The sequence below is a fragment of the Typopeltis vanoorti genome, chromosome 2 (assembly GCF_054136105.1).
Source record: "Typopeltis vanoorti isolate ZY-2024b chromosome 2, IOZ_Tvanoo_1.0, whole genome shotgun sequence".
NCBI classification, from domain to species: domain Eukaryota; kingdom Metazoa; phylum Arthropoda; class Arachnida; order Uropygi; family Thelyphonidae; genus Typopeltis; species Typopeltis vanoorti.
In genome coordinates, this window is record NC_143550.1 from 177,483,356 (window position 1) to 177,497,706 (window position 14,351).

The following is a 14,351-nucleotide window of genomic DNA, read 5'->3' on the forward strand; positions in this document are numbered from 1 at the left end:
ATAAAACAAACTTGATAGAATGACTTGCAATTTCACATGGATGCTTATGACAGATGTGCCAACTTAGAAAAAAAGTGTTGCCATTATATATATACATTTATATAATCATCCCACACACATACACAAGAAACAACAAGGCCTGTAAATGCTATGTGTGGCCAGGGGTCTGGAGCTGAGTAATCTGTTCATATTCTTAAACTGCTGGTAGTTGTAGTCCTTTGGAAATGCTTCCTGACAGGAGGCTATTGCACTGGGAACAGCTCTTCCCATAACTGGGGATAAGAGGTTTGGTGAGTTTGTAGTTTGACTGTAGAAGAATGATCTGCAGCTGTTACTCAAGTTTTAGGCAGAAATGGGAGGCATAATGGATGCCAGTTCTGCTGGAAGTGGTCATGGAAATATCTGGAAAAGAGAACCAATCCAGAAACTGATCTTTTAAAGTGACTTAATTGGAAATGTTAAGAGAGTCCCTGAGAGCTGCTGTTAATCAACTGAACTAGTTTTTTCTGTACAGCATCAAGAATTTTTAGAAAAGTCTTAGGTGTACCACTCCAAGCATGAGAGATCAGTATTCCAAGATTGGTGGAATTTGTGATTTATGCAGAGCACGTAACTGGTCAGAAGAGAAGTACTGTTTTGAGCAAGAAAGGATGCCAATTTTTTTTGGAAGCTGATGATGCCAGAGAAGTTGTATGATTATGCTAGAAAAGGTTTGGAGTAAGTCAATCCAAGGCAATCTTTAAGCTTAAGATGTTTTTTGCATTGCATGGCTTGTCGTATGAGAAGAAGAAGAATAATTGCTGTTCAGAGGACATCAGTAGTTTAGGAATGGCTAAAACGATTCAGAGACTTGTCTAAAATCTGGACAGATGGATCTATCTCCACATGAACAAAATTGGAGATTCTGGATGGGAACCTAAAGAAGTCTAATAGGAAAAGAATAGCTGCTTTTGAGATGTGATGTTATAGATGGCTGTTTAGGACATCATATACTGAGCAGCAGATAAACAGCTGGTTGCTAGAAAAGATCAGTAGAACTTTAAGACTACTTAAGAATATTGACAAAAGAAATATTGAAATACTTTGGCCACATTTGAAAGGATGGAAAGAGGACTTCTCAAAAGAGTAATAGAAGGTAAAATTCCTGGAAAAAGATGTAGGGGTAGACCTTTAGTGAGATGGATGGATGGATAGTGTGTCTGGAATGACTGATCTTTAGAAAGTTGAAGCCTCCAGAAAAGCATACAACAGGACCACCTAATAATAACTGGTGTGACACATCACCGAGAAACAGAGTGACCATATGGTATCATCTGATGATGTCCGGTGAATGGACTCATTGAGAACAGGTCATTTATATAAATAAAGAAGCAGGTGAGTGAAATAACAGACACCTGTATTAATAGGAAAATCAGTAGAGAGAAGACATCCACCGTTATTAAATGAGTAGAAAGGCTTATATGTCGGCAGTTTGTGTCAATTTATTTATATAGTATTAATTCACAACACAGATTAATAAGATAATTAATATTTATTTAACTTATCTGCTGATGTATATTATTTCTGGGAAAACTCCCATGTTACTCCTCTTAATAAACTATTATAATTACGGCTATTTTGCCTGCTTCAGTTTAGGAGTGCCCCTGTTTAAATGTCATTGGCTATTTACTCACGGATTATTAGGGCATTGTAGATGTAAATTTACCAAAAAGTATATGTAGCATAAGGAAGAGAAATTTACACATACCTTTTTCTGGGTGTTGCAGCTTTTCTTCTTTCTGCGATGTCCGAAAACTACTGAGTGTGTGGAGGGGGGGTAGGCAATTTGGGAGAATTAAATTAGAAAAACCTGGGTTTTTTCCAGTAATATATGTATAATATATTACTGGAAAATATATTATATATATATTACAAAAAATACATATATATTATATTATTATGTTATATAGGGTGGGGGAAAGGTGAAAGGGTTGATTTTTTATATAGGGAAGGGGAGGAGGGGTTGACGGGACGCGGTCCGTGTCAACTATTTTTGGTCGTCATCTGAACACATTGGGAAAGTGGATGCTATGTCAGGTCGGGTGGGTGCTTCTGTTTTTGAAGTGTTTGTGTTATCGCCTATTGGTCGGTGTTGTGACCTCAATTTTATGTTGTGAAGCTTCCAAACCTTTGAGATTATGTAGGGCCTGTGTACGTTGATAGAGTTCGTGTCACATTTTATGGCTATTGTTTCCGATATTCTAAGCATTGTTTCATTGTCTTGTCTGTCTACTATGATGGCCTTGTCAATCTGTGGGGTATGTTTTTGTTTAAGGGCGTGAACAGCTATTTCTGTTTTTCCTGTGCTTTGTATTCGATTTTTCTTTTTAAGTTACATTTTTTAGTGTTTAAATGTTCAGGAATAGGGATGTTACAATCATAGAAGTGTTCTTGTAGTCTTGCCCATAAAGACCTGATGGTGGAACCTGTGTAGGTGATATCACAGTCTTTTTGGCAGGGAAATTTATAGACTACATTGTGATGTTCAAATATTTCTTTCTGTGTGTGAGGTTTGGTGGGTTTTAGGAGGTTTGCCAATTTTTGGTCTGTGGTGAATACCAGTTTGTAGTCAGTATGTTTGAAGATGTATTTATAGTCTTTGTATGTGTTTTGGGTGTATGGTAGTTTGATAATTTTTTGTGTTGGGAAGTTCGTTTTGGTACTTGGGTTGTTTTGGCGGTTTTTTGCCGTCCTGTTTGCGTAGTTAATCAGTTGTGTAGGATAGTTGCGATTTATGAAGATCTGTGTTAGTTTTTTTATTTCTGCATTTAGACTATTTTGATTGGTTGAAAATTTGTAAGCATTTATGAATTGTGATAAGATGACAGATTTTTTAACAGAATATGGATGGTATGAGTGAAAATGGGGGTAGTTTCCGATGTGCGAGGGTTTGTGGTATATTTTCGTGGCTATTTTGTTGTGTGTTCTGGTTAATGTCAAGTTTAAGAAATTGATGGATTTGTTCTGTTTGGTTTCTGTGGTGAATTTTAGTCTGTTGCTGTAATCGTTTAGGGATGTCTTTAAGGTGGTGATGTGTGTGGGATTACCAGTGCACAGAATATCGCCCACGTATCTGCCATAAAAGGTGATGGGGGGGGGGGGGGGGAAGGGTGGAGTAGGAGTGATTCTATATGTCCTAGGAATAATTCCGCTAGTTGTCCGCTGATGTTTTGGCCCACGGGGAGTCCGAAGATTTGAATGTACATGTTGTTGTTGAACTTGAAGAAGTTTGCCAAGATTATTAGTTTTATTAGGTTAATAATGTCATTGGGCGTTAGTTTAGTACGAGAGTGTAGGGTGTGGTCTTCTGTGAGTAGTGTTTGTACGATGTCTAAAGTTCTGGGGATGTTCACGTTAGTGTATAAAGAGGCTGCATCCAATGAAGTGAGGATGTCTTCTTGGGATAGGGTTAGGTTTTTTATTTTTTTGAAAAGGTCGTCCGTGTTTTTTATCATGAAGTTAGACGTTGTAATTAATGGTTTGAGAAGTTTCGCTACGAATTTTGATAAAGGGGCTGTGGTGGTATTTTTGTAGGAGACTATTGGTCTCATTGGGTACCCGTCTTTGTGGGTTTTTATTTGTCCGAACATACAAGGGGTGCGGGGGGGTTGTGTTTTTCAGTGTGGTTTTGTCTATTTTATTTTCATTTTTTAGATGTGTAGGGTACTGTTGATTTGTTTTATGAGGTCGGGGTGGGGTCAATTTGTATTTTTCGGTAGGTGTGTTGGTTGTTTAAGGTGGCTGTTATTTTGTTGTGGTAATCGGTTTGGTTTGTGATGACTACAGTGTCCCATTTGTCAGCTTTATTGATAACAATGTTCGGGTTCCTCTTTAGGGATAAAAGGGCTTTTTGTAAGTTGGGGGTGATGTTTGGTTTAATTATTATTTTACTGTTTATGATGTCGTTAATTTTGTAGAATATTGTTTCTTTGTTAGGGTCATATTCTAATTTAGCTTGCATTTCGGTAATGATGTCTCTGTTTTGTATGTATTTTGGGGATACACCAAAGTTTAATCCTTTGCTCAGGATGGTGATTTCGTCGGGTGTGAGGTTGTGGTGCGATAGATTGATGATGGAATTGTTTTTTGTTGGTTCTAAGGCGGAAATATCCGAAGGGTTGGAAGCAACGCGATTGTTGTATTGGGTGTTTGTTAGTGCGTACCATTTCTTTGCATGTCGATCTTCTAATAATAGCGTGTAGTCATTGATGTGAGATTGGGTATTATCCCAAAAGACTGCCCATTCATTTGTGGTTAGTAGCTTTTTCAATCTGTTTTTTGTTTTGTGAATGTATGAATATGCTTGTTGTTTCTTTTTAAATCTGTTGTTTATGGCTTGTTTTATGAGGGCGCGGGATGCTCGGTAGCAAATTTTTTTGTTTCTGCGAATCGTGCTGTTGCCGTGTACTGTCGTGAATTTTGGTGTGATGTTGTGATCGAGGCAACACCCAGAAAAAGGTATGTGTAAATTTCTCTTCCTTATGCTACATATACTTTTTGGTAAATTTACATCTACAATGCCCTAATAATCTGTGAGTAAGTAGCCAATGGCATTTAAACAGGGGCACTCCTAAACTGAAGCAGGCAAAATAGCCGTAATTATAATAATTATCTGCTGATGTTTCACTGGTATTATATCCAGTATCTTCAGAGCAAAAAACGGTTTGTCAGTACACAAACAGCAACAATTTGGTATAAAGTGGGACTGGTTTAAAAAAAAAAAAAAATTGCAACAGACAATACAATGAACTAAAGTCATAATTGGTGCCATCTGTTGGATTAAGATACACACAGTTGACCCTTGAACAACACAAGGGTTATGGGTGCCGACCCCCTCCACCCACATTGTTCGAAAATCTGCATATAACTTTTGACCTCCAAAATAAACTTAACTACCAATAGCATACTGTTGACCAGAAGCCTTACTGATAACATAAACAGTCGATTAATACATATTTTGTATGGTATGTATTATATACTATATTCTTACAATAAAATAAGCTAGAGATAAGAAAATGTTATTAAAAAAAATCATAAGGAAGAGAAAATACATTTACAGTACTGTACTGTTTTTATCAATGCCATAAGTTCACTTCGTCTGTTTACAAGATGAATCGTATGTCTGTCAGTACCTACATTAACATTGTCTTATATGATACAAAACACAGATGTTATATACCAGGGGTGGCTCACGAGCCACATGCGGCTTGCATCCATTCATCATGCAGCTCTTCATGATCTACCAGGAAAAAATAAACAAAAAGTGAAGAGGAGACAACAAAAAAAGAGTTAAAGTTAAAGGGCTTTAAGATATGTTCTTTCTTGTGGTTATATCAGTTGCTTTAATGTAATTTTTGTTCTAGGTGTGTTTATCAGAGCTTTTCAACCCACCCCTTGTAACATTAGTTGCATGAAGAGCTGAGATTAACATCTTCAATTTTGATATTAGGTGTAATATGGATCACATTATGAAGGAAAATGGTATCAGCTACTATCTTTATTTATTTACCCTGATGTGATTCATGGTTGACTACAGGGATAAGGATAATGTGGTGAGGACCCTCTCTTCCACGTTGTTGTAAGTATTCAAGGCTTTATTTCTGTGTGTGTTCGTGTGGCTGGTTTGCCTGTTCTGAGGGATGAAAAACCTGAGTTTGTGGGTGGAAAAACCCTCTACCTTCATATGAGATCATCTAACTTACCTTTAGTTGAAAGAGACCAGATAAAGGTTCCTCACATCATGGATGGGAATCGAACTCAGGTCTTTCCCACCAAAGGGCTTATTCTGTACCGACTGAACTACGGAGGCTCTATACGCGATTAACAGTGAAGATAATGTTCACTCTTATCTCACACCTTATTTAACATCACACCATCTTCATGTCTGCATTCAGTTCTAAGCAGTTGACTTACAACTGAATGCAACCAAAATATAGACTGTATTGCTTGATATAATGTCCTATTTACACCATATAACAGTAGTTTTTGAATTGCTTTTCTCTTTTCACCTTGTCATATGTATGTCTTTTCTGTATATCACATAGATTTTTATATATATATATATATACTCATGATTTTTCAGTTCTTTGTGTTAAAGTGGTAATCTGATCCTGACAACCTCTATTTGGTTTGAACCTAGCTTGATCTTCTACAATATCTCTTACATTTCCTCTCAAGTATATTTGCATAAATCCTACCAGGAATACTCAGTAGAGAAATTCCTCTTATTCTTCAATTCAGTTTTATTTCTCTTTTGATAGATGCTATAAAAAAGGAAATAAAACTAAATAGTAAAAATAGTGTGGATACTACTTCAATCATCTGGAATGCGATCCTCTGATCTTGTCTTCTTAATAATGCAGTGTGGCATCTGTAAAACTTTTATTATACCTACATATTTGAGCATTTCTTGTCAAATATTATCTACTCCAGCTGCCTATCCACATTTCAGTTTTTGATGCCTTTTCTGCCTCAATTATTAATATACTTTTGACTGCAATTAGTCTTGAATGTTTTCTACCACTGTGCTATCAATGCTTGTTTCAGTTAGCAATCTTTCCAAGTACCTACTCCAGACATCTGGAATATCTTTTGCTTTAGTTTTCATGTGATTTTTATAATTTCTCATTCCTTTTACAGTACTCTTTCCTCCATTTCAAAGCTTTTCATTAGCCTCCTGAATATTTTGCCATGCTCCTGATATTTATTTTCTATGTTCTTGCTGAAGTCCTGTCATGACTTTTGTTTAGCTAATTTTATTATTATTATTTTATGACACCACCAAGGAATCCAAAAACTCATCAAGGGAGGGCACCTACTCTACACCTCTCCAAACACATCTCCATTATTTACATCAACGCCATCTACTGTCCATCACCACCACACTAGTATTTTTTGTTTGTAAATTGCATGTGTCCTGAATGCCGATTTGTCTATACTCGGGATGAAAATCTGAGTTTCCTTGAGAAAAAACCTAACTCTGTATGAGATCATCTAACTCACCTTCAATTGAAAAAATCATAGACAGATTCCTCTCATCATGACAAGAATCAAACTTATGCCTTTTCCAATCGAAGGGTGCAACATTCCGTCATTCTTCCAATTTACTCTGCAGACTAGATCTAAATACACTAAATGTAATATAAATATATAGTGCATTGCTTTCTTACATTTTTCTCTGTATTCCTTCAGAGCACGTGCTGACTTATTTGTCTGGAATTTTCGCTATGCTTTCTTCTTTTGCTTGACTGCTTTTTTAACATCATTTGTCCGCTGTGTTTTGGGTGTTCTTATTTTTCTATTCTTATGCGCTATCTCATCACATGCATTGACTGATTTTGACTGAATCAGTCAACACTTTGTCTTCCTCTGAATCTCAATGGTTTGGTTCTTATTTTCAAAGTCTTTCATTTTTTCTTGCATATTGTTTTTGCATTTGAGTCTACAGTTCACCTCTGAAAGCTGCTCAATGTTGATTCATTTTAAAACTTTCCTACACACTATTTGTTTCAATATGATATTCAGTTTTATCCTTTTCAAAACTATATAGTGATCACTTCCAGTTTCAAATCTCTTTATTCTTATGTTCTAATCCAGCATGAAGATATCACTATGAACAGTCTTCTTCTGCAGCTTCTCCCACTTAAGTGGGGTCACTGTTGATGATGAGTCTCCTCCACATCCTCCTGTCTTGGGCTGTTGCCACATCCAAGTTCTTCATCCTTAAGTCCTCTTCTACCAGCTCCCTCCATCTCTTCTTTGGCCGCCCACGCTTCCTCCTTCCTTGCACATCCATCTGCATGACCCTTCTTCCTCCCTCCTCATCACATGACCAAACCATCTCAACCTTGCCTCCTGTATCTTCGCCCCTAAGTTCGTAACTTTCACTGTTCCCCCTCACATAGTCATTTCTCAGACGATTCTTTTTCGTCACACCACACATCCACCTAAGCATTCTCATCTCTGCTACTTCCATCCTGCTGATGTTATTTTTCCTCAGGGCCACAGTTTCCATAGCATACGTCTAGCTCCATATTTCCATAGCTGGCCTCACTACTGTCCTATAGATTTTGCCTTTCAGATTGTTCGGCACCCTCTTTTCGCATAACACTCCAGCCATCTCCCTCCAGTTCCTCCAACCCACTTGTATCCTACATCCCACTTCCTTCTCAGCTCCTCCATCTTCTTCCACTGTTCAACCTAAGTATCTAAAGTCCCTCACCTTCCTGATGAGATTTCCTTCCAGCTCTGGATATGTCTCCTGGCCACCGCCCACTGTGCAACATATATACTCTGTCTTACTTCTGCTCAGTCTCATACCTCTCTCTTCCAGTTCTTTTCTCCATCTTTCCAGTTTAGTTCCTGCTTCTTCTCTTGAATCTGCACACAGCAAGATGTCATGCATACAACATTGTCCAAGGCGCATCTTCTCTCACTTCCTCCGTCACCACCTCCATCACAATATTAAACAGAAACGGACTTAATGCTGACCCTTGATGCAAGCCAACTGTTACTTGAAAACTTTCTGTCTGTCCCAGACAGGTCCGAACTCTTGTCTTCGCATTTCTGTATATCTCCCACACCAATCTCACATATTTCTCCGGAACCTTCTCCCTCAGACACCTCCAGACTTCTTGCCTTGGCATTCTATCAGATGCTTATATCACTATCAACAATAACATAGTGAATGAGTCTTCCTATTTCTTACATCTTTTGTGCTGAGCTCGCATATCTTTGTGTTGGAATATGGAGGTTAGTAATAACTAGTCCATTTCCTGAACAGAAATCTAACAATTGCTTTCCATTATTATTAGCTTTGCTCTTTTCTCCAACTTTTCTCAAAATTTCTTTGTCTAATAATTACTTCCTACTCTGCTGTTTAGATCTTCAACAAGAACCAACTTTTCCTTTTCCTTTTTGAGTCAGCTGCCTTCTCTAATGAATCGAAAAAATTTTTCACTTCATTAAAGAATCTTCTGTGGCACTATAGGCACAAATAGGCCTCATTATCAAGTTCTCGTACTAATATTTGCTCATATCACTTTACTTGCTATTGCCTGAAATTCAAGAAGATGATTCTCATATTTAGTGTTCAATACTATAGCTAGTCCTTTTCTCTGATCATTATTGCCTGAATATAACATCTATTTGTTGATCAGAAAAACTTATATTTTTTGTTTCCCTAATATCTATTATATCTGGTATGTATCCAGTTCTTCTTTTAGTTTGATTTCTTTTCATTGATGCTTCTTATATTTATGGTGCCAATCTTGAGCTCTCCTTATGTTGGGTTCTAATTTGTTCTAGTAACTTTTTGCTGTTTGCACTAGTTCCCTGATGAAAACAAAAGTGGCCTTCTTTACCCAAGTGACACTCAGTCATCATGAAATTCTATCATGTTGTGCCATCTTTTTTTTTTTCTGGTTTAAGCCAATAAAAAATATAGTTTGGTTGGCTAAATCCCATAATGCCCAACCATCCTCCTTTGTTACATATCCAGAAAGATATCTACTTTTTGGGTGTCCCACAAGAAGGTGATTAACATTAAGTCAGCATTCCTGGTCAGGTTCTCTACATTCCTTAAAAGGCTATGTGGAGGTCTCCTCCTAGTTATCCAGTTTTGATCTTTAATTAGCACCCCCTAGAACTTTTCCTCTTGAACTTTTTCAGAGGAGTAATATCAAAGTGAGACTGTTTCATTCTTTCTTAAGAGGAAATTGCACTGAATTAGAATAAAAGTATCTAAGGAGACATTGACAGCTATAATAAGAATTCTCATATGCAGAGATGTTGCACTCACCAGCAATGACATACATTTTAAGACCCTGGAAACCAGGGTTTTTTCCTGTAAAACAGACAAACCTGCCACAAGAGCGAACACACACAATCTACAGATATACTGGTGTCGTAGCCTCAGTTGCTTTTGCAGTGAGACAAAACAAACCTTGGATTTAAGCCCTCAAAATCTCCAATATCAGTGCAAGCAGAGTAAATTAAGTTACTGTTGCAGATCTTTTGTGCTGCTGCGAATGCCAGTAATATGGTCTTGCTCACATTGTATCATTGCTCTGCTAGCAGTGCCCTACATGGCTGTAAAGAACATGTAAATAAAGACCATGTGCAAAACATACAAATTAGCTAATTGTGAGGGAAAATGTTCAGCATACTCCCACGCATGCTAAAGATGGAAGAATGCAAAAGGTTTAAAATATGAAGACCTATCAAAACAGTCTTTGTCAGAAATCAATGAGGAAATATACCACAATAATAATGTCTAGTGGAAAAACCTTCATGCTGAGAAGATAAAAGTATCTAAGGAGACATTAACACAAGACTGCCCCCTTATCATAATTACATCATCCCTAAATGGTATGATTTATTCAGAATATCACTGCAGAGAATTAAAGAAACGGCACACCAAAAATGATCTCGCCATTCAAACATCCTGAACCGTGAAAAGGAAAGAGCATCTTCATTAAACAATCAACGAAATGCCTACAGATCTACTAATAGATAATATAGATACTACTGTACCTCCAGAGGAAAAACTTTTAAAATGCTCAATATCCTGAATGGACTTTAATTTGATGTCTTTGATATATTTACTGAAGAAAAAGACACGGACAGTGGCTATCCACTATTCCTATTCCCCAAAAAAGGAAAATTTTTAAATTCAAGGCTGATCAAAACTTCACAAAACCAGAAGCAAAACAGATTCATCTACCAAACCTAAAAAATTAACACTTTTCTACAATGGAATTTTTGAGAATCCCTGCAAAATATTGATATTAAGACCCTATTAGGTCACTATGCTTTGATTTGCAAAAGATGTATTTCAAACTGATGAGGATCATACATTCATTATATGACTCTTCGTAAGGTTGGGATTGGGAATACATCTCTCCATGGAGAAGACACCATACTTGACAAATCATATTCCATCTCTAAGTCCTACTTAATAGTGACAGAGGCAGTTATCATTCATCTCTCAGTGAGATTTCTTATTATAATATGCTGCATATATATTTTAAATTAAAGATGCCAAGAAATTATATTCTTGGTTTAATCCTTTATCCAAGTGTAAGCGAACAAAGTTTGCACCTGAAGTATTTTCAGGAAGAGCAACTTGTATATAGAAGCTAATGACTTCACATCACTTGCCTCAGTATCTCATAATGCAGAGCACATATCCTTATGGACATGTATAATGCTATGCATTATGGGAACGGTCACTACCCAGACAGGTTTTGACCTTTATTGAGGTCTCATCAGTGGGAGCCAGACCAAGGTGTGATACCTTGGTCTGGTTTTATATTCAGGGATTGTAAAATTCATTTCTTTTTTTATAGTCCCACTTAGTAGATCCAGCTGTATTTTTCTAAGAAATTTCATTTCTGCTGTTTGAACCTGGATACTTAATTCTGTAAATATATTAGTTTTTCCACCACAATTAATTTTTATGACTGTTTTAAAACTATTTGTTATACAATAAAATATAAAAACTGCTGAGTGGTTTTGTATGTGTCTTACTCTTTTTTTTTTTTTTTTTTTTTTTAATACCTTCAGGATCCTAAAGGGTTTACTCTCGATTTATTGGATTACCTTGGTTCCCAAGCTCAGTATTTATATTCTTTAATGGCCCTAACAGAGAGCAATGTGAAAGTAGAGAAGAGTCAAGACCGATTAACAAATGTTGAAATGGCTTTAGAGGCATTACGAAATGTTATCAGAAATAATCCAGGTATGTTTAAAAAAAAAATTTTTAATTATGTTTTTTTTTTTTAAATGACTTATTTTTTAAGGCTTTTATGAGAAAGTAGCTACGAGAGTGGCTCACACTGCTTAATGGAATGAAGGCATTGCTAAAAAAGATAAAGTATTACCATATTCACTATAATGCAATCATCTGAAAGTGAAAAATTATACCTTAAATCCCTTTTTAATATAGCTCTACTTTAAAGTAATTTTTTTAAATTCTTGAGTTAATTTTTTTGAAATATTAATGTTAAATTATGTTTTCTGTTTATTGTATTAACATTTAATCTGATTTGTTCTAAGTAGTATATTAAAATATCAGCAGATAAACTTATATCAATTTATTTCGAATGTTCAGAACTCGAATTACGGAACTCTTCTACCGGTAGCTACATCTGGAAATAGTGGTTTAAGTAAGGTGGTTCGTTTTAAGAATGCTATTGATTTTTCTCCTGTTATATTATACATTTATATGTATACATTAATTGTATACATTTATACATTTGTTTCATGCATTTTATTACTGAATATTCATCCATTTCTTTCCCTTTTTTTAAAAAATAAAATATGGTAAAAAAAATACTACTAAAATATAAATTACTGTCATTCCATTTCCTGTTGACTAATTCTAGCCTATCACACTTTCCGCTTATCTAAATAAGAAATCACATTAGAGGTTAACAGCTAAATTGCAGGCAGCACTCTTGCTCCTATTTTTCTATTTGGTGATTCTCTTTGACATTCATTTAAGTAGCAGTTGCTTGGTAAATATAAGTAGAAATTCATAATACAAATGTTATTCCTTTGTTCAATTTATACAGTGTTTAATAATATTACCCATCATCTATGCTTCTTTCAGTTATTGTTATCATCAAATTATGTTGTTTAAATCAAGATGTGCAAGAAGATTTCCACACAACTTTGCATATCATCTAAAGGTTATTCTAACACATTCTATCCATAGGATAGAATAAATATATCCTATTATTATAGAACATGATATAGAATATAATACATACTATTATTCCAGATAGGGTAACTGCAGGTTGGATAACTGATTTGCTTATCCATGTTTGAAATCCTCAACATAGTTCACAGAAGCATGTGCATTGAGAAGCTTTTCTCTGTTTTGAATAAATAAATAAATTAATTAATGAATTGTAATTTTTTGTTTTATGTAGTTTGTGGTTTTAGTTTTTGTTTTATACAGGTGTGTGATTGACTGACTTATTTAGTTTGTAAGTAAAGGCTGTAGTATTTTTGATTAAATGCCAGCCGGGTTGGCCAAGTGGTTAGCATATCCACTCTCCAGCCAAAAGGCTTCGGATTCGAATCCCGCCATGGGTATGGATGTTTGCGATTGTCTGTGAAAATACTAGTGGTGGTGGTTGGAAGTAGATGGCATTGGTGTAGATGACAAAGGGAGTTGTAGTTCATTGTGGTTGGTGGATTTGAGTGGTGGAGACGGAGAGGTGTAGAGTAGGTGCCCTCCCTCGATGAGTCTTTGGACTCCCTTGAGGTGTCACGTAATAATAAAAATATGATATTGTTGGTGGGGCATCAATGCGTGATAGAACAGTGGTAGTAAAAATGACATTGTGGGGCGATTTTGTACTGTGTAGTGTGTGTGAGATGTATTCATCACAAAAATGAAAGAATTTATGGAAGGAGAGTGAAATTGGTTAAGGAATTAGTGTTTGAACAGCGAGTACCAGTTAGTTGAGAATAAAATGAAAGTTAGTAGAGTATACAGTATCAATGGTAAAATGGAAATTGTTGTTGGAATTAATATTGAATGTACGGTGATTGAAATACGGATGAATTATAAATAGACTTAAATAAGAAAACAGCATGCTTACATGTTATCCATCACAGGATAAAACATGAATTCGAAAAGTTCAGACGTGGCAAGAGATTAGCTGGTCTGAGAAGAGAAAGATGCAAATGGTTCCAAGGTAAAAATTGAGATCATGCGAACAAATGAGAAAACACAAGACAAGAAGAAAATTATGTACAGAGACTCAATGATCAGAGGAATAGGTACTCTACGAAATTATAACAAAATCATGTTTAAAATATTAGTGATATTAATCATGCCATCCAGATGCAAAAATGTAAGGTGAAAAAATTGTAGGTGTCTACAATTAGTAGATAACTAATTGTTTTGGTTTGCAGTAATGATCTAAGAGTTGAAGTATTCAATTCTATAGTAGTATTATATATTATGTAATATTATATATAAAGGTGGATGAAAAGGAGTTGTTGGACAAAGCAAAAATGAAGAGCAAGAAGGTCAAGATTGTAAGTTTCTTACCACACTATGATAGAGGCAAATTGAGCAGGGCATTGATATCAAACAAATCATTATGCAGGTTGTGCAGAAAGCATGATGTAGAGGTTTTATGGATCCATGGAAAGAAGGATTTGCATAATGCTAATAGACTGCATCTAAACGGTTTTACTGTTGGCCAACCAAAGAGCTTTTGTTCACTAAGATTGATGAAGCTCAAATTTAGGAAAACTTAAGCAGTTAGGGTGATGCAGGTGAATGTGTGAAG

The 14,351-nt window shown here is 35.8% G+C and overlaps 1 protein-coding gene across 1 annotated transcript in view; it reads left to right on the forward strand.

Annotated features, from left to right (window-relative positions):
- The window catches only part of Rme-8 (receptor mediated endocytosis 8), a 1,025,705-nt gene that overhangs the window by 828,655 nt on the left and 182,699 nt on the right, over window positions 1-14,351 (forward strand). Inside the window, exon 41 of the mRNA XM_090414028.1 lies at window positions 11,605-11,779. Within this exon, the coding sequence (XP_090270154.1) occupies window positions 11,605-11,779 (175 nt within the window). The remainder of the gene's footprint in view (window positions 1-11,604; window positions 11,780-14,351) is intronic.